The sequence below is a fragment of the Culex pipiens genome, chromosome 2 (assembly GCF_016801865.2).
Source record: "Culex pipiens pallens isolate TS chromosome 2, TS_CPP_V2, whole genome shotgun sequence".
NCBI classification, from domain to species: Eukaryota; Metazoa; Arthropoda; class Insecta; order Diptera; family Culicidae; genus Culex; species Culex pipiens.
Window position 1 is genome coordinate 81,777,731 of NC_068938.1, and position 27,083 is coordinate 81,804,813.

The window sequence follows — 27,083 nt, forward strand, 5'->3', positions numbered from 1 at the left end:
CCATTCATCCTAGATAGGAAGCTGAAGGTAAGCAAAACTACAACAGCATAAAGTCGAAAAATTGACCAGATTGTTTTCATTCTTCACACACAGACTCACCTTTACTGGAACTGATGACTGGCTCCCCAGCAATGGTGTTTATATAGGGTATGTGACGCTAGTATCGGTTTAGTGGTTCTATTTTAAACACTGTTAGAAATAATTGAACTGCAATAGCTGCTCCTACTCTACGTTGCATCAATAGTACGGATTCGCTCCAAGTTCACAACGTTGTCCTGCGTATATCCTTTTTTGCACTTGTATTCGATTTCTCTCGTTTGTATACGTGAGCCCACCACAAGTTTATGAATGAATGCATGAATGAAACACCGTCCTAGTAACACGCGCGTAACACAAGAGAGCAAGAGAGCAGGCTCCGCCCACCGGAAAGGACACCATCTCACCACGCGAGAGATTGCTAGGCCACACCCTTTGACTATATACCAAGGACCAAAGGTCCTCCGTCGCTAATGCTGCAAAGTTGCAATATTGAGTACTGCGATGTAAAAAAAAGAAACTCGAACACTTGGCTTGGGCTCTCTATGTCAAACCGGTCCGTGTCGGTGTCGGAAGCTGCGGTTGGCTTGCCGTGCCACGTGTGTACGTGTAGGGGAGAGGATTGGTGACATTTGGTACCGGCGGGAGGGCGGGTGGTGGCAGGGCGAAAAAGGAAAATGACTGACTGGTGTTGGATTTTGTGTGTTGATGCGCCAGTCACAGGACGCAGAAACATAAGGACGACTTGTGGCCACGTGGCACTGCTGGTGGTGATGGTGGTGGAAGGAAAGGGAAAAGGACATACACAGATACAAGGGAAGAAATAGGGAGAGGATGGCGCACGTTCTGGTTCAAGTGCCAGCCAGCCAGCCAGTGGTAACTGTAGCAAATGTGAATTGTGATGAAGTCAACACAGCATCAGTCGGTAATCAGCTTCTACGAGTTTCTGGCTGCTCCTTGCTGCTGCTGCTGATTCTGTGTGCCAATTGCGGGAAATCTGGACAGGAGTCAGTTGATCAGGGACAATCGAGCCGGAGTGACACGCGTCGGGACGCTTCTTCACTGGAGTACCAGGTGTTTGGAGAGATATTCGGAAGTTTTGGGAAAGTGCGTCGGGAGTGTTTCTTCAGAAATTGCGAATACTTTTGTGTGGTTTTCGGAAAGTTCAAGTGCATTATCTGACACAATTCCTATGTAGATAAATAATCTGGAAAACATAATCTAGTGTAGGGAGAAACGAAATTCAGGCGAAAATAGCCAATTGTGAATATAAGTGCTGTGATTTGTGAATGTTTGGAGCTATCGTGCGGCGGTAGAAATTAGTTCACGTTGGATTTCAAATTCGTTTGGCAGCCACGAAGAATGGGAACAGGTACTGATTGGTTCCATGGTATCGCATTTGCCGTCGCTAAAAGGATTCTTTGATACAATATGGAGGTGCATAATTTCTTGGTCATGGATATAAGGATGAAAACAGTTTCCTAGTTATACTTAATAATCTACATAACATGCTGATAGGCTGACTCGTACTTTTTTTGGGATAAATTAAATATGATCAAATTAAGCAAGACACCCCCTAAATTTGGTACCGTCAGTGTGGGTGACATTGGGTCTGGGGGGTGAGATTGGGTCAAAGTATTTTTTACGGATTTTACCATTTCTCAGGCACTTCTCAATGAAACTAAATTCTGTTAAAAGGGTTGTGCAAGGGACATCTTAAGATGACTTTTCAGAAAAGAACTCGTTCCTAGAACAAATCCTGTCATTTTAGCAGCTGTCTAAAGTTGAGGTACGTTTTTGGCAAAATATGACATCTCGAAAAATCAACTTTTTAAATTTTTTGTTGGAATTGATCAAAAAGTACCCAAATGTTTGAAAATCTCTACTTCCAATATTTTAGCATGTCAATACGATTCCCTCGAACAAGAAACACTGTTGGATGACTTGTTTTTACTATATCTTTGTATTTGAGCATCATTTTAGTTTCATTTGACCCAATGTCACCCCCTCAAAGGGGTGAGATTGGGTCAATTTTCAAACGATTGCCATTTAAGGTAGAGTCCATCAAATTACACCATATTTTGGGAAAATGTTAGTAAACTATCTAAGAACAATTCTACGATAAAAGATTTTCGATGTTATTAAAATTGTTTTTGTTTTTAAGAAATAACGAGAGGTGTATCGTTTTTTGACCCATTGTCACCCCTACTGACGGTAGCAATTGTTCAAGCTCATATTTTGTGCATTGCATTGGGAAAACCTTTTAATATCAAAACTTGCCGTTGTTTGTTCCAACTAAATGGAACGAATAGAACGGACGAGTGGGTTTAGGAAAAAAAAAACTCTTACACAAATTAATGTACACACACACAGACATCTCGTAGATGTTTCACACCGAATCTTCAGTTTTTGATCTACACAGTAAAAAAAGTCATGGTAATATTACATCTGGGAAGGGGTAGATTTTTTATGTCAGAGAAAATGTGTAATTTTACCTCTGAAAATGTGTAATTATCCCACTTGTCTGCACCCAAAACAGGGCAGCGCTAGTCCGAGAGAAAAATGACCTCGAGACGAGAGAATAGTGGTACCATTCAAGGACACAGAGAACACAGCTAAAGATGGGCGAGAGAATCATTCTCTCGAGGTTCATTTGCAAAAAAAGTTCATCCGTCAAAACAAAAAACCAAAAGTGTTGACTTCGGGAATCGAACCAGAGACCTTTGACATACTAACCCAATGACTTAACTGCCTCGGCCACCACAGCTTGGTGAACAAGGAGTGGTCAGATGTCGATGTATGACACTTGTTGAAGATTTATTGTTTCAATTAACGAATGAACTAATTTGTTATGGTTGTGTGAGTTGGTAGCACTATTCTCTCGATTTTGGCGCTGAGCCCTCAATAAATTTTGAGGGAACAATTCTCTCGACTCGAAATTTTGGGTGTGGTGTAATGTCACTTTTTCAGTCAAAATTGAGGGAAAATTACATCATAAAAGAGGTAATATTGATCCTTTCAAAATTTTACTGTGTAGGTTCCTAAACAAATCGATAGAACTCATTAAAATCAATTTGTTTCCTATGTTTTATATAGCACGAACGAAATCTTTGATTTTTTTTTCGAAGATCATTTACTCAAAAGCAAATCGTACACATTTCTTAAGAAAAAGTAAATTTGTAACCAGGGGTGACTAAAGCATAGCCCGCGAGGTGTTTTTGTGGCTCGCGGACCCCTTTTGAATAATCATGTAAATGGCCCTTTGACCCGTCTGTAAAATGATTTTATAATCCTTAAAAATACGGTTTCGTTTGAACTTTTTTTGTAAAACTTTTCAGTTTTTGAATATATAAAATTAATGATTTATCCACACTTTGATCCCGATTATAAGTAGCAAATATTTTGTTGAAAAATCTATGCTATTGAAACAATTCCACATGGTCAAAATGTCTTTGATATTAGTTAATTTGGTAAATATGTTTCATCATACAGTTATGAAACGATCAAATTTGACTAAAGTAGGAAACTGTAAGTAAACCAACAACTAGTTATTCCATATTGATTTAAACTCATCGGATTCGCACTCATAACAATTGGGCTACATCAGATAAAGCCAGACAAACATTTATTGAAATTGGAAAACAAATTTTAGAAAATCTTTTTTGCAATGATTGAACAAAACAATTAACAAAATAAAATTATAAATTAATTTTAAGTGCATTAAACGAAATACCTTTTATCATTTTCATTATATTTGTTAAATTAAGATTGTCTTCAGCCACAAAATGTTCAACCATGTCATCGAACTTGACCAGTCCGCGGTATATAAAGTTGTTACAACAATTTTGTGTAACTTGAGTCGAGAACAGAACATTCATAAAGTCTGCAGTTAGCAGAATATCTTTTTGCATTTTTTGTAGATTTTAATTGTTATAACCGATCGATTGAAACCTTTTTTCAAAAAAAAAAGCTATAAGAAAAACGTTTTTTTGCGTTCTGTTCTGAAACTACTTACTTTTCCTGTAATTTTCGAATGAAGAAACGGCCTACTATTCATCGCCAAAAATAACGGTATACTCAAATGTACTTTTCAGCATCCATTCTGTTAATTTTTTCAGCACTTGTATCGAAAAATAACAGTTTTTGACACTGTTTCCGAGTGCGACACTCATCTTGACGGCAAATAATAATCAAATGGAGAAACCATAAAAAAAATGCATAAATGTTGTTTTCAACTCATTGCAAAAATTGATTTTTTCAGCACTCGTCTTATGTATCCAACTCGTCCCTCCTTGTCGGATAAATGTAACGACGCTGTTTTTTTCAATGTTTGTTGATTATTTGTTCTTTAATATTTAAAATGACAAAAATGTCAAAAAAAAACCTGAAATATCCAAAAAGCTGGTAGATGTATTTTTCGGTTTTATAGAATGATTTTTTTTTCAAATATTTTTTTTCGCATTTTGCCAGCAAGCTAGTGTAAGCTTCTAATTTGACATTAAAAAACATTCGGCATCCCTGAATTTTACCTACACGTTGATGAGATATAACCAACGATCAAGTCTCTGCACTCTCTCTGAACGGAGACAAGTCAAATTTGATCCTTTCTTATTAATGAGGGGCCATTCACAAATACCGTAATCTGAAATCGTTTTTTTTAATAAAAATAACTATTATCGTTATCGTCGGACGATAAGATAATCAAATTGCTTCAAATTATTTTTGTTTAAGGTAAAACGGGAAGCCTGTTCTTGAACAACTTCTGTTCAACTTAAATAAATTTCTGTACTCGACAGATTGCTTGCCATTGACCTTTTTAGAGCTTGCATAAAAACAGAACTTCGTAGGTTACGGCCTTGTTTTTAAAGGGGCTTCCAAAAACTCGAGTCGGGGTGTCAACATGGCGCTGCCTTCCAGTATGACCTATACCCTTTCATGCAATGCATACTCTAGATTTTCTATGTAACTCAAGTAAAGTAATATTTTATACTTACAGTCTTTCTTTTAATTTATTTCAATGAAACAAAAGGCCAGTTGAAACATTTGTGGGAAATCGCTGACAAGAAATCGATCAACTAATTTTAAAACTCAGTTACCCCTTCTATATTACAACTTTTATTAAACACCAAAAGGGGTCGCGTCACCCTCCAGCCAAACGTTCACGTGAAGTGAACTAATCTACTGAAAGCCGATTTTAAAAAAGTAAACACTTGAGCTTGTTATTCTTTCGTCGGCTTTGCGCCAAGCACGCGTTCGCGCACGTTCAAAGTGTTGATTTTGATTTAGGAAACTTATTCGCTCGCCGGAAGTGGCAAACAGGATCACGTCACTTTTTGGTCCTTGAACGGCGCGGTATAGAGTTTAATTGTGGAAGTTGGCCGCAACCCTTTTTTTGTCGTTCGGTTCGCTCTGGTTTGTATTTTTAAGGGCCGTTTCAAAGCCGAGTTCGTGTCGACGGCGGCGCTATACAATATGTTTTTCTGTGTACAAAATAAACACGCGGGAAAGCCATTTTAAAACGATTTGAATGGTGTACCGAACGCAAAAGATAAATAAAAATTTTGATTAATTTTTGTTGATTTTAACACTTTCCACAGCTTGGATGCCGCAGTCTGCGTGTCGTGTCATGTCCTGAAACCGTGCAAACCGATGGAGGGCGGAAGTCACGACCTGAAATCGAATATCACTGTAGAGTTGACAAATTCGGCTTTCTGCTCTGGCAGCATCCCCGGAGTCAGTTTGTGGGTACGGCAAACGTGAGCTACGCTTATGTACTAACTAGCTACCAGCCCTGACCAACACTAGTGTAGGGATGCTGTATGTGCAGGACCACCCTCGCACGTGTGCAGTACTCACATACACTCAAGAGTACGTTGACGATAAATCAATAAGCGACTCCATGTTGTACGCATCCTTGCTATTCAGGTGATTTCCTGGTTGGATATTCAAAGGATTATTCGAATCAAGGTGCAGATAGTAATTTTTTGAAGAATGTTTACAGTTTCAATTTGATATTTTATTGTCTTTATTCTTATATAATATAAATTGTAAAAAAGTAAGCGCAATATTTTATAACCATTAAATTTGTTTAAGAAAGTTAGATAAAACACGTCCCTCCTGAAAATATTATTTTAGCATAGCATAGCATAGCATAGCATAACGGGTCTGCACCACGCTGTAGGGGGTGCCACAATGGTCAATTCAATATTCTTAGACAATTTGATTGCTGCCCGGTACAACCAAGAATATCTAAGAACGTAAATTTCCACACTGTGCTCCAAGGCTACGCCCATACAGTCCCGTGGGGATTTGGGAGGGGATGTTTTTGTTGTTCACTAGTGGCAAAAGTGCAGGGAACCCATGCGACTTTTAAAAGTGAACGGAATATTTTTGGGAGGTTTGGAATGGGGGTAAGGGGAATTTCATCGGGCCGATGAAAATGGTTGAGTGCGTAATGTATTTAATGATTTGAATGTTTGTAAGTGTAAATGTGAGTCTGTAGTGTATTATCTAATTAGCATATAGTTTTGTAATAATAATAAATAATAAATATAATAAATATAGTAAATAAAATAAATATAATAAATATAATAAATACAATCAAGATGATTCCAGGAAGCTGTAAAAAAAAACAGTTATTTAAAATATAAATGCTCCAGATGGTTCCCATGCTGTTTTAGAAAGTTTCGTTAATTTAAGCAATTTGATCATATATGGTATGAGGAGATGGTATATTACAGGAAAGGATTAGGATAAGGAATAATATGAACATTTAAATAAATCATATAGTGAGTAGAAAAATTTACATGTAGACATTTAATTTAAAATAATTCCAGGAAGCTGTAAAAAATGAAAATAATTTTAAAACTAATACTCCAGATGGAAACACAAATAAAACAACAAAGACACAAGAATCCTAACACGCGGCTTCGCACCTTCCACATAATTCGACATGAACACGATCACGAATACAGCACAAAAAGAACGCCACAAAAATCCATCTTCCCGGCGCTGCTGCTCACACGACACTGACGCGCAATAATATTCATTAGCACAATGACCCCCCTCACCGCATGCATGATATGAACACGATCACGAATACAGCACAAAAAGAACGCCACAAAAAACCATCTTCCCGGCGCTGCTGCTCACACGACACTCCTGCTGCTCACACGACACTCGTCCCTCCTGAAAATATTATTTTGTGAAAAAAAAAATTAGTTTTAACATTATCATCAATCAAGACAAAACACTTTCAGAAAATGTAAACTGCCATTCGAATCAATTTACTATAAAATAATACCCGAAAATTTTATTAGTGAGTCAAACATTCATAGAAAAACACTATTAAATTGTTTTTTTTTCAGAATGTTTGTTGCGTTTTTCAGAAAAAAAACTAGATTTTTTCTTTTGAATAGGTCCTATAAACATATGAAGGACAATAGCTTATAGGACCTTTTCAAAAAAAACTCTAGATATGTTTTTCATACTAATGGAGACATTTTGAAACACGACATAATAATAAGGCTTATTAACAAATTATTAGAATTTACTTGAGCCACCATGCGCCTGCACTCATGGTACTTTATATGGGAAAACGCAGTTTTTTTTCTAAAAAACGTAATTTTCGCCGATAGAATATTTTGGATCGAACATATTCTTAATCAGGAAGGTGAAACAAAACTTTCTACGAATAAATCTCCCATGGGTGTTCTCGATTTATAATACTTTGCTTCCTCCACATCGTGACATGCAAAACATAAAAAAAACTAAATAATAACATTTCTAGGACCTAGTGACCAATCCAAGTCTAAACATAACTTAACATAAAATAATATTAACAATTTACGATTTACGATTAGACTTGGATTGGTCACTTGGTCACATAGTATTTAAAATCTATTACCTAACTGAAGCTTTTTTAAACCGTGAATACTTGAATAGAGAAAACCGTGTGAAATGGCTTCTGCAAAAGTATCACAATACAACAAACCCTTTTCACACCCCCAAAAGGTCAGCACAAAGTGGAAGGCAAATAGTTGATTCGCAGTTACTGCAGGCCCTTTTCCACTCAGCTGTTCAGTTTTCCAGCAAGCCACTCCGAAGGAAAATTACCCAATGTGCGCGGATTGTGTACATTTTTAATTGAAAAGGGGTTCGCAACCGCCCTAAATAAGTGTTTTTTTTCTTTCTCATTTTAAACCTTCTCGGCCGATGGAAAAGTAAACAACTACGAAAAAAAAGGATTTTAGGGAAAATTAGCTGAGATTAGCTGATCAAAGTACTGGAAAATTAAACGTTAAAAAATTTCATCTTTTAAATGTATCATTAATTGAAATTTCTTCTTCTCTTTCTCTATTATTGAGGTGACAGACTACTCGACATCCCGTGCAAGGTGTGTGGCGACCGTAGCTCAGGAAAACACTATGGCATCTACAGCTGTGACGGTAAGGAAAAGTTTCAAGGTACACAGATAAAAATGATGGTGAAATAATACATTTTTTATTTACATTTTTATCTTGTTTAGCTTGTTTGTTTTCGATAGTATTTGCTTATTCGCCTTTTTAAGTTTGTTCATGTTTTTAAAGTCACTTTTTGCTTGTTTTTCACATTTTCTACTAAAAACGAGTCCAATATCATATACATTGTAGAAAAAATGCTTATAAACATGGTCTGGTACATTACAAAAATACTGCATTCTTTTTTTGCCTTCCTCACCTTACTGAGGAAAGGCTATAAAATCACTCGAAAAATGAACTTCTCAATTAGACCTCCTAGCCCCACCTTCATGTATACCTATCGACTCACAATCAAATTCTGAGCAAATGTATGTGTGTGTGGTGGGATGTTGATCAAAAAATTGTCACTCGATTATCTCGAGACTGGCTAAACCGATTTTGTCCGTTATGGCCTCATTCGATCTGTCTTGAGGTCCCATAAGTCTCTATAAAAACTTATGCAGTTTAGTTAAGTACTTCAAAAGTTATGCTAAAAAAACGATTTTGCCTAAAGTTCGGAAGAACAGCCAAAGTTGGCCCCTGATAAAAAAAACATTTTTTTAAACGTTGGTAAAAACAAATAAAACAATTTAAACTCCAAAACCAGAAATTTTCTGAATTTAAAATACTTCTTGTTTTAATGCTTTTTAAAGGTCAAAATTTGGATGAAAATTGATTTTTGGCGTATTTTTAGTCGGGGCTGGGTTGTAGAGGTATAAAAAATGAGTGACTTAACTGAGCCAATTTTGAGCCAAATCGGTTAAGGTTAGGCATCACTGCTGAGCGTTGAAGTTTGTATGAGGGAAATCGCCAAAATGTACCTTGACCGATTTGAGTTTCATTCATTCAACTTTCATAGTTTTGAAAAAATCCTTTCCTTTATTCCATTTTACATAAATATCACAAAACTGACAACGAGCAGTTTTTTTTTAGATTTTTGAAACTAAATAATGACTATTAGGCCAACTATTGTGATAGTCTACAGAAAAGCCGGTGATTTCTATGTTTGAACAAATAACATAAGTCCTAAAATGCTTGATAAGTTCCTCAAATAGCAACAGATTTGATGGATGGAAACTGATTTGATTCTGATAAAACCGATTTTTCTTTTATGAGCTATCAACATTGTATTTAATTGTAGGTTTTTTAAATGACAAAAAAAATACAAATTTTCGGTCGCAATAAATAACAATTTATATTTTTCTGTAAAATGACCCATAATTATTTTGAATTAAAATAATGGATTAGGGGAAATAAACCCATTTTAAGCCTAATAAGCGGTCTTGTTTGAATGATGCTGGATAATTTGGAGTGTTCCTTGAAATTCAGTAAAACCAAGTACACCAACGAGTAGAGCAACTTTTTGTGAACATTTCTGTTTATTTTCACTTTTATTAAAAGTTATGCTATTCCTTTCACAAGCATTTAAAAAAAATATTTCAAAAACGCATTCTAATCAGTCGTGTGCATTGGGCCACGCCCATTTTTGTATTTTCAGCTTAGTTCTTTTTTTCTTCCAACGCTCGTTTGGGTCTGCTTCGTGCTGCCAAAATTGATGAAATTTTGAGCGAACACTCACGAAAAGTAGCATTTATAGAGAAAGTTTCCTGGCAACACCACAAGCGCTGCTGGTGGTGTTGGTGGCCACCCTTTGTTCTTTATTTGCCATCGCTTCTCGCTCGGTTTTCTTCAGCCTTCGATTAGAATGGATGGTCAAAATTGAAACGTCAAAAGACTTAGCGTGTTTGTTTTTTTTTATGGCGCTTGCTAATTATTTACATGTTTCGGGATTATTTTTCAAGTGAGTGACTAACGGTCAAAAGAACATGTAGCCGGTAGTTGGAAGCAATTTTATATCTTAAGCGCTTTGAAATCGTTAGCGCAAGTGAAAAGATATTGATGGCGACTTTCGTTAAGCAGTTAACCTCTGATCTTGCGTGTGGATGTGTGTGCCACCAAAATGATGAGAAATGGTCTCGCAAAATAGAAATTATGATCAAAAGTGCATTAAATTTGATCTTTTTGGCCAGTAAGTGGCATACATTTGCGTGCTTACTCGAGGCGGTGCTGTTGCTGGTAAGTTTACAGCCTAAATAGTATTTTTGGAGCTTTAATCGAGCATCAAACTCTCCATATGATGAAGATAGGTGTTTGATTAGAAAGGGTATATTTCCCCTACTTCTAAAAAAAACAAGGCTTTCAGAGACCCCCAATAATTTGTCCTTTATCTTTGAAAAAAAACTGTTTTATATAGTTTTCAACACACAGTTGTATAATAACAACATATTTGTCTAGCGCAATTACTTCATCAACAGAGCAAATAAAGTTTAAAAGTCATTTCGATAACTTTCTTAATTTAACATTCAGTTTTCTACTCCTCCTCCTCAGGCTGTTCCGGCTTCTTCAAGCGCAGCATCCACCGGAACCGGGTGTACACGTGTAAGGCTGCCGGTGAACTGAAGGGTCGCTGCCCCGTCGACAAGACCCACCGGAACCAGTGCCGGGCTTGTCGTCTCTCCAAGTGCTTCCAGTCGGCGATGAACAAGGACGGTAAGTGAATGAGCCACCTGAGGTTAACCTCTGAACCGACGCGGGGTTCGGTTGAGGGCGGGGAATATTTACAAATCATTTATTCACCCGGAAGCGCCACTTTCGCCTTAATTAAGGTCCCACCTCGGTTTGTCGAACCAATCTAATGCTGCGGTTCGGCGAAAGCTGAGATATGCAAACGAAATCACATTTCGCGCAACAAACGACACAAACACAGATGGGGAAGCTCCTGGGTGCGCGAGAGATTTTCCCTCCTCGAATTTTCCAGCTAATTTTCGCCTTCGGTGATTACATGCACAGTTGAAATCCATCAACAAACAGTCTCAAATGAAGCGTTAAGTTACTTCTTTTGCGCTACGTCGAAATTCGCCCATCCACCGACACCATTCGCTCACTTTTGATCTCCGGGATAGATTTCCCGACGACCCATCCTCATTTTCACACCCCTCCTAACCACCACCACCACCCTCGTAATACGCGTAATGCTGAGCTGGGAAAGAACATAATTCGTTACTAAGCCATCAACAGCTGGCTCTGGTAGCGCGGAACCGCACGAAAGAGGACGTCTTTTTGGGAGCTACACATTTTCCGCCACCCCTCGACCGCCGGGGAAAAGTGACAAATACGCCGTGAAAGAGGCTTTTGGCAAAAACCAAAATTTTGAGTTCAATAATCCCCTTTTAACGCTATTTTCACTTACCATGGCCTGTACCTTTTTTTGACGCTCTCTCTCTCATTCTGTCTTTAAACTTTGCCTTATACGCTTCTAAGACGGTTGATGTTGCTCGACACAATAATGGTCTTACCCGGTTGCCCTTTTGATGGCAACAACACAAAACTAGGACAATGAGAGTGGAGGTGGGGGGTGAAAGGTTGAGTCAATTCAGAGACACTGCGTCAGTTAAACAACCAACGAAGTGAAGTGTCTTCAAAATCATCTTTGGTTTTGGGCATTCAACTGCGCTGCCCATGTTCGCTTAAAAGTCCCATTTGCAATTTGGTCGAATTTTTGCTTTTTTATGGTACTAAAACATAAGTTACATTAAAAATAAATACAACTTTGTTGCAGAATTATAGAAAAAATCACAGCAAGTTTACTTGTCCCATCTCTCCCATAAAATTATAGAAAATATCTAATAAATCTTTCTTAAATTTTCAAGAACTGTTAAGGCTGAGGTAAATATTTTTCAAAGTTGTTGTTCCTCGACTCTGGCCAAAGTTGAGGGGGAGGGGAAGGTCAATAAAAAAACAATATTAAAATTTAAATTACAAGCCAGAATTCAAACACTTTAATGAAAACCCCAGTGGAAAATACATTATACATCCGTACAGCTGATATGCAATCATTTATTTACAAAAAATGGAAAATCTGACGAAATTTATTTTTGCGATTTTTTTTTATTGTTTTTTGTACATCGAAAATTCACTAAAATTCAATAGATATTTGCATTAACCCAAACTGCTATAACAGATTCTAAACGCTGGGGAATGCGTTTTAAATTGATTTCAGTTGATCGAACTTAATTTTTTTTAAAGAAATTTGAACTTTTTAGGAGAAAAAAATTTGTTCCATTGATTTATCAGACCAGCTAAAATTTGTAAAAGTCTTATTTAAATTTATAAAACAATGTACATAAATGGAAAGTTTTCAAATTTTAAATTTTTTATAAAAGTTTTATTTTAAAGAACACATATTGAGCATGAGCATGAGCATGAGAGACCACCCATGGTTGCCCCTACGTTGCTGAACAGAACCGTAATATCCTTTCAGCACTACTGATCATAGGCTTCGACGATCTAGTGGTGTTTCCCTTATCAACAGCATGTATGAATGCGCTGAAAAGATAAAACACCATGATTGCTAAAGCTAGATCAGTTGTGAATAGGTAACAGTCATTGGCCACCAACGGCGCCCGCCATGTCAGTTTGTTGATCTCGATTTTAAGGGCCGGGAATGTTAGTTAGCGCAGGTTGCTACTAGGGCAGCTGGTTTGCTCTATGCTTACACCCCACGAGCGCCAGGAACCTGAATTTTTTTTAGTAGGATAGGGTGTTTGGTCAGGATTTATCATAGAAGATGATGATGCGACCCAAAATCATAGTGTTTGTTGAACGGTATTATGTATTATTCTCAAGGCAAGCAATCGGATGCTGCGGATGAGACATTTCCCGTTTATCGGTTGTTAAATTTTAAATGAAATGGTTTAATCTTAGACAGCCGGCTGTGGAAAGATAGAACCAAAATCATTTGTAATGAAATGATGAGGGATTTAACAGTGTAACTTTTTAATTGAGGGCTTTTATTTTAAAGAACACATATTATGGCCAAACTAATGTTTTCGACAAATCTTTATTAGATAATACACTACAGACTCACATTTACACTTACAAACATTCAAATCATTAAATACATTACGCACTCAACCATTTTCATCGGCCCGATGAAATTCCCCTAACCCCCATTCCAAACCTCCCAAAAATATTCCGTTCACTTTTAAAAGTCGCATGGGTTCCCTGCACTTTTGCCACTAGTGAACAACAAAAACATCCCCTCCCAAATCCCCACGGGACTGTATGGGCGTAGCCTTGGAGCACAGTGTGGAAATTTACGTTCTTAGATATTCTTGGTTGTACCGGGCAGCAATCAAATTGTCTAAGAATATTGAATTGACCATTGTGGCACCCCCTACAGCGTGGTGCAGACCCGTTATGCTATGCTATGCTATGCTAAACTAATGTTTTCGACAAATCTTGCCCATATCAATTAAAATAAAAAATAATTTAAAATTTGGTTATGGCCACGTAGAAAAGTTTTTTTTATTTCCTTTAGGAGTATGTCCATAATTTTAAAAAAAATCACTTGCAGATCTTCAGTTTTTCGTCTAAAGACCACGTTGTAGGGCCAAAATTATGTCCTTAACTAAATTGGTCAATATTTTCCCATAGTATTAGGGCATGTTTATCGAAATAAAACATTATAAACAACCGGGTTATGGAAAATTGATTAACATTTTCCCATACTTAAAGCATGATTCCAAAAATTAAAAAATAATAACATATTTGATCATGAGTGCTGATTATTTTTTTAAGTTTAAATATCACATGAATAAGGCGATCAATGTTTGTATGATTTTCCATTTGCCATAATTTGAGTTGTTACTTCATGGAATTCTCTCGTATGATCTTTTCAATGACACATTTTTAGCCTCAGGTTTGGAGTTGTTATAATTTTTTTCTGCAAATTATCGATGGTCAATCAAAAAAAAAAAATCAAACCATCCACATTAACGACCCCCGGGTCTTTTGTGGTCTCTATTGCAAGTTTCTGCTCGAACCTAGGAGTCCGAAGGCTTGAATGGGGAGAGCACCCAAACCTCTTTCTACTCCAAGGAACCTTCCACCCCAGTGTTTGAACTGACGACCTTTGGATTGCGAGTCCAACCGCCGCCAGCGATTCCACCGGAGTAGGCTTGGTTTGGTGTGTTGTTTGTACCTATGGCATAGAGACGACTCCTACACCTGGAATGACTTAACGGCCTAACAACCAAGGCCGGGACCGACATTTTACTTCCTCATCCGATGGAAGGTTGCAGCAGATGGGAATCGAACCCAGAATCATCCGCTTACAAAGCGGACAGCGTAACCATTCGGCCACGCACTGCCAACTTATCGATGGTCATAATTATTATTATCTATCTTTATTAATGAGCTAACAGCCAGAGGCTGCTTGGAGCGGCCGTGGTTGACTGGTTACGGTGTTTGCTTTGTATGCGAATGGTTCTGGGTTCGATTCCCATCTGCTCCCAACGAGAAAGTTAAGAACACATAAATTTGAAATGATGAATATGAACGAAAAATTAAAGTCGCTCGAGGCGGAGTTCGATCCTCCGTCCTTTAGATTGGTAAGCAAAAATGCTAACCACTAGGCCATGCCGACTTGGTGAGCGTGCACTGGAATTAGGAATACTGTTACAGAGAGCGAGTTGTGGCGCTATAACCACGGCAAATAGTGTCCAGGGCATTCGTGGAAATACAATGTCCCATCCCAGAGGGTCCCGGAGTACCAAACCTTCTTAGCATAGGGACGTGGCGTTACATCGTGCTGCCACCTGGTTTTTTTAAGCGCAAGAGTGTAAAAGTGCTGAGTCATCGTCTAAAAATAGACGGCGTCCTATCTCGCCCAGCAAAATGAAGTCGATAAAGCAGTCGGTTTCGATGAGCAAAAGTGGAAAACGTGGTCTAAAAATAGCGACGCCATCCCCCTATGGTGCTTCCAAAGAATACAACCAAATCTCGGAGCGTATGGTGGTGTGTCCCCACGCTTCTTCCTCCCCTGTCGATTCAGAATTGTGTTGTTGTTCGAACACTCAGTGCTCAAACTCAACCCATTTACGAGTCATCTCTGCGATACGGCTTTACGCAGTAGGCCTGGCCGCTTTAACGCATGTGATGTTTCAATGCATTCTAATGCAATGTCGCACTACAAATGTTAATAAATGACAAGAAGAGCGCTAGGCGTCATCTAACCTAAGGCACTCTCCAGGATCCCTTCGAAAGATTGGCTGCGCTAGGGTCTGATTAGATTAGATTAGATTAGAGCTAACAGTCGGAGGCTGGTGCAGCTACCGATGGTCATGATTTCAACAGAATTTGTTGTTAAAATGGCCTCCGTTTTGTTATACTCACATGCTTAGGCTGGTTTTTCAAAAAAATATATTTTATTAAATTTACTAAAATTTTGCTTCTATTAAGCCAACCAAAATCACTTAGGTTATCATCTAGCCATACACGGTGACAAGATCTTTGAATTTAAATTGCCTTGCTTAATCATTTACATGAAATTAACTGAAAAATGCTAGCAGTATCATACTTTTACGATTATTTGTTCAAATAGGTATGCTTTATTGAACATAATTTAATGTAGATCCGTTGTGAAACTTAAAATTTTCCTGGACTTCTCGAATGACGACACGAGCTGCTTGTCGTACCAGAAAAAGCATCGATTTTCTTATTTGAAGTTTTTTGGAGGTTAAATACATCGTCGCTGTCGTGTTAACTTGTCGCACGTGCATTTTAGTCCAAATTCATTTAAGAACCGCCAGCTCACAATGCCTCACCTTTTGACCGTGCATTTTTGTCACTTTTCATAAATCTTGTTGTACTATCTTGACACACCCTGAAACCTGATGTAAGTGCGACAAAGTGCAAAGGAATTTCAGGTCAGAAAGCGTTTGACACACGTACATGCCCGACTACCCTAAACATTTGTAATTATAACTCGGGACTTCAGCAATCAATTTCAACCAAACTTCAGGACAATGGACAAAATGGTCAACCAAAGAAAATTTGTGTGTTATTGTTTACATTGCGTGCTCTCGTTTTTATTCATTCAAGGTCAAACATTAAAACGCGTTTTCTCTGTCTGTCTTGACAATTTGAAATTCGATTTTGGAGGTCTTGGGACCAAAGAACCTGTCTGAAAATATGTTTATCAAATTCCTCGGACAATTTTACATGACATATTTAAAAAAGTTTGAAGTTTCATTAACAGTATCATGAGATATGATTTTTAGAAAATAAAAACTGGGTTTTTCGTCGCGCAGAAATATGACGAAAACTAAAAAAAAAAACAACCTTTTTCCACTAAAACTGCGATAACATTAAAATTTCAGCGATGACCTATACATGTTTGGATACTTACATTTTCGTAATTGAAAACGCAACTTAACAGGCAGGTTAACAGACAAAGACTTCTTTGATTGTTGTGCACCCTTTTAATTAAAAATAGCCAATAAATTATTAATAGAAATTGAGAGAAAAAGGTTCACTCAACATCATAATTTCGATCAACATCAAATCATTCAACAAGTAAGTATATAAAACATACAATGCTGCTGAACTCAATTCATAGCTTCTTTGTGGAAATGTGATGTGTCATCTTTCCATGTGTGATGTGCAAAACCCGAACCTGAAACTCATCGTCTATTCAAAGCATTCAGCTGCGAGCAAGCTAAAACATCAATACAGATTTTGAACGCCAGACATTTCCAACATTTCAATAGGAAGCAGCAGCAGCAGGAGGGGAACCTGAAATACCTAATTCCGCTCAAATTAGAAACCATCGGCAATAAAATAAGATAAACCGCACAAACGGTAACATGTACACAATTCGGGGGGTGCGCGCAATTCATCCAGAAATGGAACGCATCACGGAACGACCGCAAATACCGTAAAGCCTACCTTTGGCCTGGCTGCTGCCGTTGCCGTCACGAGGTCGGAGGTCGCTCGACGGCTTCAAAACCAAACCGAGATATCCCGGTCGACCATCAAAAGCGCGTGGGAATCGGCGCACCTGCGGCCACCCCTACTATTCCTGACGGAGAGCATAAATATTTACTTATACATGCTATCCATAACACACACACACTTCAACTATGGGATGATGATGCTGCTGCTAGGGACTAGGTGGCGTCATCTATCGTATTTATCTTTTCACACATGACGCGACGATGCCAACAAAACACTATCACCACCCCATCCCACCCACGCATCCCAGAGATCCTGTCGCGAAGGTAAAAGTTTTTGGGAAATAACGCGCGACACAGCATCAGCGGGAGGGTCGTGAATAGTGTGGGGTGTAGTTGAAACACGAAATTAGCTAATTTATAATTAATTTACGGGGTGCAAACACCCTGTCTGTGTCTCTAATGCAGGGCATTCAATTTTAATTGTGCGTAGGTGATTTCAAATTAAAATGGTTAAGTTGAACAAAATCTTAAATGTTTGAGATAGATATCAAATGATACCTGCAAATTAGTGACGAGCCAAATAATGCGATTTTAGGCTTTATGTAAATCTGTTAGAAAAGGTTGAGCCAGCACATTTGATACAATATTTTGATACTTAATGCTCACGGGGTTTCGACATGTTTTAGAGAAAATGTTATGTATTTACAAAAAAAAAATAAAATAAAATAAGTTTGTGTAAGTTACGGACAAAAGTAACTTTTTGGCCATTTTGATCTAATATTTGAAGTTTACAGAATAAGGTTGAAAAAAAAATTCTTTGCAAAACATGAAAGAATTTTTGAAATTTCTCCTCCTCTTATTATTTACCATCTGTTTTCCGAAATTGAAATTTGCGGAGCAAAGGTACGCACAACATTTTCCATACATTTTTGTATGAAAATAATTCAAACATAATTAATAAATCTAAAACTTATGCAAAAATATTCAGGATTTTAACACTAAAAATTTAACTTCAGTTATATCAATACTACTTTGTTCAGATAAGTCAATTACCATAAATTTATCTTTATTTTGGGTAAAAAAAAATCAAAATCAAATTATTCGCTCTACAGCATTGCCTTGGCGTTCTCGATTACGAGATTCCTACTCGAAACTAGGTGTTCGAAGGCTTGATTGTTGAGGCAATTGCAAACCTCTTTTTACACCTTAGCTTCCATCCACCCCGGGATTCGAACTGACGACCTTTGGATTGTTAGTCCAACTGCCTACCAGCGACTCCACCGAGGCAGGACCCAGGGAGACGACTCCTACACCTGGACTGAGCTAACGACCTAACTTTTTTAGGTTAGTCCGGGACCAACATTTACTTCCCTTCCGACGGAAGGCGTGATCAGACAAATCTCGTCTCGAAAAATGTCAATCACGCTTACCCCTACACCACGGTCCCGAAAAAACAAATCCTAAATTGAAAACTAAATGAAAACTTGAAAATGGTACATTTGAAGTTGTTTCACAATTCGATCCCACATTCGGTTCGATTCATAGCATATTTATATGGGTCATTCCAGGTCAACTGGGTTCACTTTTGGACCCGACCATCACCAATTTGGACCAAACTTGGAGGGAACGGTCATTTATTGATAGTTAACAGAAATTCTAAGTTTGCTTCCGATTGGAACATCGCTCTTTGTTTAAAACCGCCTTTTTTGACAATTTCCTAAAAAACTTTTTATTCTTTTACTCGTAACTTTCCAGCTATTAGACCAAAAGACTTTCTTCTGGTTGCATTTTATAGGAGTTGTCCAAGGAATTCATTAGAAATAAAATATCAACTCTCAAATGCCTTCCAATATTGTTTCTTTGCACTTTATGGTTTAAAATGCGATTTTCACCCTTTCCTTAATATAATTTTATTTTTATTTGGTTACTATCTTATTCCCCGGACAATTTTACATAAGAATCAATGCATATCTCAAACTAAACCAAACCCGCCGAAACGAGGCCTACGCTTGCGCTCCAAGCCTACTTTCAGGGGTTTGCAATTCAATGCACTGTAACATGACGCAACCAGTTTTGTATAGGAAATTCACAGTTTTTATTTTTGAAGGGCTGTTTCTCGGCAATGGTTTGGTTTAGTTTGAGATATGCATTGCTTCTTATGTAAAATTGTCCGAGGAACACGATGGTAATCAAATAAAAATTAAATTAAATTGAAGAATGGGTGAAAATCACGCTTTAAACAATAAAGTCCAATGACACAATATTGGAAGGCATTTGGAACCTGAAATTTTCTTTTAATGAATTCATTGGAAAATTTTCTATAAAATGCAACCAGAAAAAAGTCGTTTGGTCTAATAGTTGGAAAGTTACGTCAAAAAAGAGGGCGGTGCCAAAGAAAGAGGGATGGTCCGATCGGCAGCAAACTTAGAATGTCTCTAAACTATCAATAGATGAACGTTCCCTCCAAGTTTGGCCCAAATCGGTGATGGTCGAATTCAAAAGTGAACCCAGTTGACCTGAAATTTTCCATAATATAAAATAAAATGATTTTGCAACTTGTTGCATAAACTTGTGCATATTTTAATTGAGATTTTATTTACTCAAATCAATTGAATTAAAATCGAGGACATAACTCAAACCATAAAATCTTATGTGAGTCGGCTCCCCTCCTACTAACATTTACACACAAGATCCTCTGTAATTACTCTTAGCTTTAAGTAAAATGTAATTACGAAAGCCAACTCGGCCCTTACCAGGTCCCAGCACCGAAGAGGACCTAATAAAAATAATTTTATGAAAAAAATCTTATGTGAGACCAGTTTCAATTTAAAAATCAGATTGATTTTCCTCCGTTGATTCTCTACAACTTAAATCGTCACAAGCATCCAGCATCGGGTGCCGTAATAAATAAATAAAATAAAAGCTGCAAAGTTTCACACATCACAATTAATGGAACCACGCGCCCCTCTTGATCCCGTTTCGTCCACACTTTTTTTTTTCCTCCTCGCGGAAACTCATTCGCCCTCCGGGACCATCCAGACATCATTATCATGCTCTTCCTTAATAGCGCCCCCTCCAGGATCCGGCTGTCCAACCCTTGCTTCGAATCATTCGCTCAACAGCTGTGTGACGTGACGATCTACTCTCGAAAATGCATCGCTTTCTGCCCCTTGGGTTAATACGATGTTTTTTCATCCTTGGAAAAGTTCAATTTTAATTTCCCGCCGATTTCAGAGAAAATTTTGTGGGAGTGAGTGATAGCTAAGGGGTAGATTGTCTGTTTCGTTTTATTGGTTTCTAAATCGAAGTGGGAAATTAGTTTGAGTGGGGAGTAAATTTTATGATTTTTTGTTTCAGCTGTTCAGCACGAGCGTGGACCGAGGAAGCCAAAACTGCAGCACCTCCAGCCGAATGGTCCCCACGTGCACCACCTGGCGGGGCCATTCGTGAACACGTCTTCGTACAGCCACGTGCAACACTTTGCCAACATGCACCACCAGAATGCAATGCTTCATCACCCGCAACCCCTGTCGTTTGCCCACCTCGGGCCTCACCAGATGCCACCCTCGTTACTGCCTCCGGTGAAGCTGGAACATACCAAATTTGAGTTCCCGCAGGCCGCCGGTCATCCCCCGATGCCTTCGACGATCTTGCCCCCGGTCAAGCTGGAGCAGACAAAGTTTTCCTCGTTCGAATTCCTGCCTTCATCGAACCAACGTGGGTTCTACAAACCCATGGAACAGCTTCCACCCTCGCCAACGACCTCCAAGAGTTCCATCAGTGTAGACTCTCCCTCGGAGTCCCTAACCAGCCCGCAGCCATCGACGGTAGACTGCGGCTCAAGTGTCCTCAGTCCCACCCCGATCAACGCCAGCAACCTCAGTCTTCCTTCGCCGCTGTCCCAAAACGGCGTCCTGGACATTCTGATGAGCTCGGACAAGTGCCAGGAGTTTATCCAGTACCAGATGCACAACAACAGCAACCTGATGTTCCCCAGCTTCGGCTCTTCGGAAGGCAACGGAAATGTGCCACCGCCACCAGCACCACCTCCACTGATACCACACCCAACGGCATTACCCGCCGCCGACAGCCCCGGATTACGGTTACCCACGTGGGAGATCCTACAGGAAACCACCGCTCGACTTCTGTTCATGTCCGTGCGGTGGGTCCGCTGTCTGATTCCGTTCCAGACACTGTCCAAAAACGACCAACATCTACTACTCCAGGTTAGTTCACCTCAAAAGCGACTAATGCCTTGACTAACTCCATTCCCAATTCTCGTCATCCCTTCCAGGAATCCTGGAAAGAGCTGTTCCTGCTCAACTTTGCTCAGTGGAGCGTACCCTGGGATTTGAGCGCGCTGCTCGAGAGTCCGCCGGTGCGTGACCGGCTGCCCCAGGATCCGGCCACCCAGATGGAGATGAAAACGATGCAGGAGATCCTGTGCCGCTTCCGGCAGATCTCGCCCGACCTCAGCGAGCTCGGCTGCATGAAGGCGGTGATACTGTTTTCGCCCGGTAAGTGGACGGAAAGCTTTTTTTTTGCAGTTTTGCGCATTAAAATTTACTCCATCAGTTAAACAGCAATCTAATTCATTTCCATCATCTCCCCCTCGATCCCCCAGAAACATCCGAACTCTGCGACGTCCAGCCGGTCGAAATGCTCCAGGACCAGGCCCAGTGCGTGCTGTCGGACCACGTGCGCGTCCGCTATCCCCGCCAGCCGACGCGCTTCGGTCGGCTCCTGCTGCTGCTGCCACTGCTACGGACGATCCGTTCCACCACCATCGAGACGCTGTTCTTCAAGGAAACCATCGGCACCGTGCCCATCTCGCGGCTCCTGATCGACATGTACCAAATGGAAAAGTACACCGAACTCGAGGCGGCCAACTCCGGTAGTGCCAGTGCCGGTGCCGTCGGAACGTCCCCCGTCAAAACCGCCTAGACGACGACCGGCTGCGGTCAACGCGCCTGAGTTCAGAACAGTTGCTTTTGCCTCACCGCGGGACACGTCGACCACAATGGAACAAATTTTTAATTTGAAAAAACATCCAACAAATGTGTTCTCTTCCCAGGATCATGTCCCATTCCACGTGTCGTCCCGTGGCGCCTTTACGACATATGTTTCGTGCCACACAGGTAAGAGTTGATGGGAAAAAGATGGGAAGTTACACAACATCAGTGTGAGGAAAGGAAAAAAAAAGTTCAAGTGAGCATCGCTGAAAAAAATGTTTTCCTCGTACGCCCTCGGGATGTTTGAGTTTTATCCCGCTGAGCGAACAGAATGCCACTTTCCCGCGAGATCAGACCCTCCATCTTGCAGGAAAACTTTGCGGGTATAGAGCACAGAGCATACCGCCTTCGCCGCATGACAACATTACAACAGTCTCAAAATCAAATCCTGCAGATATGTACCCATTCTGCCAGTCAACCCGCAAGGGGGAAGGTGATACGTGGTCAGGTCAGACGATGTACTTTTCTTTCCTTTCAATATCCCACAGCCCAGGCGGATTCCGACGGCGGAAAAGCAATTTTCCTCCTACCTTGGGAGAATATTATTTTTCAATCTGTAAAACAAATCTAATCTAACGGTTCACTCCATGCATCATGCCAAGAAGGAGCAGAAAAAAAACGTTGCAGGAAAACAATTAGTCATACCCGAGTCAACATTCGAAACGAACAAAAACACGTACTACTATCTAATCGCTGAATTTATGCTATTAACGAAAAGGAAATTTTGTAGTGCTGTTAGTCTAGTCAAGCAATCCCATGGATAATAATACAATAAAAAATGAAAAAAAAACTTACTGTACAAGACGTCGAAAAAAAGAAACTCAGAAAAAATATGTATTACGCTAATTTGTTGATGATGTAGTAAATTTATGATAATGGGTGAACATAATGGTATTAAAGTCACTGTAAGTAATTGACAAAATAATCAAAACAAACACATTTGCACTCTGTAAGATAAACTTAACAATTACCAAAATAAAAAAAAATACAATTGCTATTGAAACTTGTTGTTGAAATTAATTCGAGAGATATCACAACCTGTTTCCAAGATAAATTTTGTGCTTCAATTTGTTAAAATATTTTCATGAAAGAAAAGAGTACCTAAGTTTAATTTTCTCAAAACGACTTTTTCAGTCTTTCCGGTTTCTTTCTTGTCTGATATTTCTAAAATAATGCTCAAGTGGTTTATGGATGGTCTCTTGACAAAAAACACACCCAACATACATTTAAAAAGCTGAGCATATTTCTCACAATTTACTGTTTGGAACTTTGTGCATCCAACAACTAATTGCCTCAAGGTTTCAAGTACAAATCTAGAGTTTTTTTTAAAAGGTCCAATAAACTATTGTGTTCCATATGTTTATAGGACCTATTCAAAAAAAAAACTCTGGAAATAGTTTATTATACAAATGATTTGAGATATATTCTTAATTTAAATATTAGGCATGATTTTTTTTTAATTGTAGACCGATTCCTATCAAAGCTAGAATTTTTTTAAAGGAGGTATTAGACTATGTTGACGAAACTCGCATTTTTTCGTGTTTGACAGTTTGCCAAACTCGCAAACAAAGAAAAATGATACATACGATTCTGCAAACAAATCCAGGCAAACTGGACTTTGTTTGATTGTTTGCGAGTTTGTTTGATTGTTTGATTGCCATAGTCTAACACCTCCGTAAGCAATACATAGGAATCAACTCACAAAAAAGGAGGATAGGAGAAGGAATGTTTCAGATAAATTAATTCATGCTTTACCCCAAATTACAAAAAAAAATCAAATTTGCCTGTCGGCAGAAATGATCTGAAGCCAATAAAATGTGCCCATTTTTTTTAATGATATGATTTTTTCTCTGGCGAGCAGCATACATTACTTAACAATACACTGAAACCCCGACTGTTTGACACCAACTGTTGTCAAACGAACGGGGTCACTTTTTAGTTTGACACACTCTTTACACAGAGCTCACGCTACCTACCAAACGTTTTGTTTGATAGTAGGTGTGAATTCCGTATAAAAAGTGACAGTTCGTTACTTTTTAGTTTGACATTGTCAAACCAACGGGAAACAAACTAAAAAAGTGTAAAACGAAAAAGTTACCAACCACTGGGGGGAGTATAAAATGATTTTAAAGATTTCTCACATTAACCACAGAGAACAGATGTATGTCATTGAACAAATAGCATTGAAAAACGTGTGTAAAAATTCAAACCAAAATACGTTGAAAAGAGCTAGGGTGTGCACCATCCGCCTAGATAGCGCCACTTCCAAAATCATGATGGCCTACAGTAGCAGAACGTTGGGCCATCTAATCACTACATAAAACATTCAGTACGAACGACATCAGACCAATGTCTAACTGTCCTTCATCAGAGGGTTGCAATTTTACGCGCCAAAGAAGGTAAACAAAACGAAATCGGACATAACATGTGTAAAGGGACTTTTTTAAGTTGTCGCTTGAAAAATCATTTTTGAATGAATTTTTTGTTATGTTTTCGTTAATGTTAATGCATTTTTGCATTACTTTTAGTCAACTGGAATTATACAGAAGTGAATTTTATATTTAAACGAGGTTAACATTTATTTTCTTTCGAAATTATTGAGCCTTTTTCATTGTTAAGTCAAGTATTCTCAGCCTCGACGGTGGCGCTGCCAAGCGTATCCTGCACACTCTAATTTCTTTGATGCAAAATTGTATGCAACGCATTTTTTTAGTGCAACAGTGTTTACACACAAGTTAAAGCCTAGATGTACATCTGTTCTCTGTGCATTAACCTTCTTCAGTGTTTGGAATCTTAATATTTCATATTAAAAGATGAATTACTTGATATTTGAACAATTGTCCCTGATTTTCGATTAAGCTATTGCTTTTAGGGAACTTCTTTATTACCAAATAGGCTATTTTATGTCATTGGTTTACCCATACAAGCAAGGTTGCCAGGCTGTCAGATTTTTCAAGTGTCCGCCATGATAAAAAATAATCATTCTTAGCATTCATTGTCATTTTCAATTTAGCAGTTCTTTCGATTAAATTTGATTAGTTAAATTGAGTGCAAAATCCCCAAATCTTCAGAAATTTGTTCTATATGTGTCCGGGGGTCATTCACAACTGCCTTAATAAAAATAAATCCCATGCGAGTACTTTCTTCATTCAGAGCCCGGTACCGCCAGTGATGTAAATTAAACCTTTTTGAAACCCAATAATCAAATCGACCATCTGGATTCAACAAATTTTTTACTCAATTCATGACCTTCTTTCCCTCCCTCATTCATAATTTTAAGATTTTCGTCTGCCAGATTTTTTATCGGTACTGGCCATTTTTTTTTTAATTTTGACCTGGCAACTCTGTATACAAGGCACAGCTGTTCATGCCAAAAAGGGAAAATAAACATTTGAAAATCTGTATGTTTTGGAGGAATTTGCGGATCATTGTCTTCGGCAAAGTTGTAGGTATTGATAAGGACTATTCAGAAAAAAAGGCACGCGGATTTTTGTTTACCTTTTTCTTAATTAACTTGTTTTACAAAAAAAAATCAATTTCCAAACACCGTACTTTGTATATTTTTTTTAAAGTGTGCATTTAGGGAGAACAACACAATTTTCATGAATTTGCCTCTTTAAGATTGATTTTAACATAAAAAAATAAGAAAATATCAAAAATGTTTCATTTGTCAACATTAAAAATTGGCTTTAGGCTATTTGGCCAAATATTATGTGTGGAGTTGCTTTACAAGCAATTTATGTTTTGTTGAAAAAAAAATAAATTTCTCGCAATATAACTTTGTATGCTTCCAGCATGCATATTTCCCAAACAATATACACATCTAAGCAAGTGCTTCACTGCTTTCCATGCGTTTATCACGCTCCAAAAATGAAGACCCAAACAACCGGAAACGCTAACCATTCTGTACGGTTTCCCACAGGCAACAATAACATTTAGCCGGAAGTGGAGAAACCAAATATAAGTTATTTATCTGTTGGTTTTCTTTACGGTCAGCCCGTTCCACCGGAAACAATGTCCCCCGTGCGTTGTATGGGACTCTCAAACACAAAAAAAAAATCCCCTGGAACTAGTGTCGGTTGCGAGTGGAGGAGAGGAACGATCTCAACATTTAAATGTATTTAAATCCCTTTGTCACAAACAACCATGACTAAGTATCCATAAACATTTTGAAAACAATTTTCCCGAAACGATAGTCGAGAGACAAATAGCTGCTTTTGTGTCTAACACAACATAACACCACACCACACCGCACCATTCCAGCACAACATTCCAGGAGTCGAAAAAAACAACAAGAAACGGCTTCAACGCTTGGGATTTCTCGTCTTTGGGTGCCAGGATTTTCCGACTAAAACGACAACGGAAAAATGCTCAGCACGGCCCCATCTTGAGAAAATGGTGCTAAATCGGATAAGCGCTCGGTCGGGAAAACACTTGGAGCAGTTTATTTTTTTTCATTCGCTCTTTTATCCGGTATTACGGCTTTTGAACCCTTCTTTTCATCATTTGTCACTGCATAAGTAAACAATAAATAAAAGGGATTCATATGGATCCGGGGCACAGGAAAAATAATCGTCCTTAAGGGTGCGGCGCGTACCGTTTGCCACTGTGGGAAGGACAATGCAATGGATATCTACTCCTCTGAGGGATTGCTCGCAGATAAAAAGTTACTTGGACAATGTCCAAAACAGAAGCGTTGGCGTGAAAAAATGTTTATTTTAAATCTTTCTTGTTGCTAA

The 27,083-nt window shown here is 38.6% G+C and overlaps 1 protein-coding gene across 3 annotated transcripts; it reads left to right on the forward strand.

Moving 5' to 3' along the window:
* The first annotated feature begins 916 nt into the window (after positions 1 to 916).
* On the forward strand, positions 917 to 23,279 carry LOC120423676 (protein dissatisfaction). 3 transcript variants are annotated; one of them, XM_039587567.2, is made up of 6 exons: positions 917 to 1,408; positions 8,403 to 8,483; positions 10,902 to 11,084; positions 20,690 to 21,558; positions 21,627 to 21,849; positions 21,957 to 23,279. In XM_039587567.2, exons 1-6 carry the CDS (start codon positions 1,399 to 1,401, stop codon positions 22,274 to 22,276), a joined length of 1,686 nt encoding a protein of 561 aa, XP_039443501.1. In that variant the 5' UTR covers positions 917 to 1,398; the 3' UTR covers positions 22,277 to 23,279. The 3 variants fall into 3 exon arrangements, with proteins under 3 accessions (XP_039443501.1, XP_039443503.1, XP_039443502.1); XM_039587569.2 differs by having other exon boundaries at positions 920 to 1,408; positions 8,410 to 8,483; positions 10,923 to 11,084; XM_039587568.2 differs by having other exon boundaries at positions 921 to 1,408; positions 10,923 to 11,084.
* Positions 23,280 to 27,083: the final 3,804 nt, after the last annotated feature.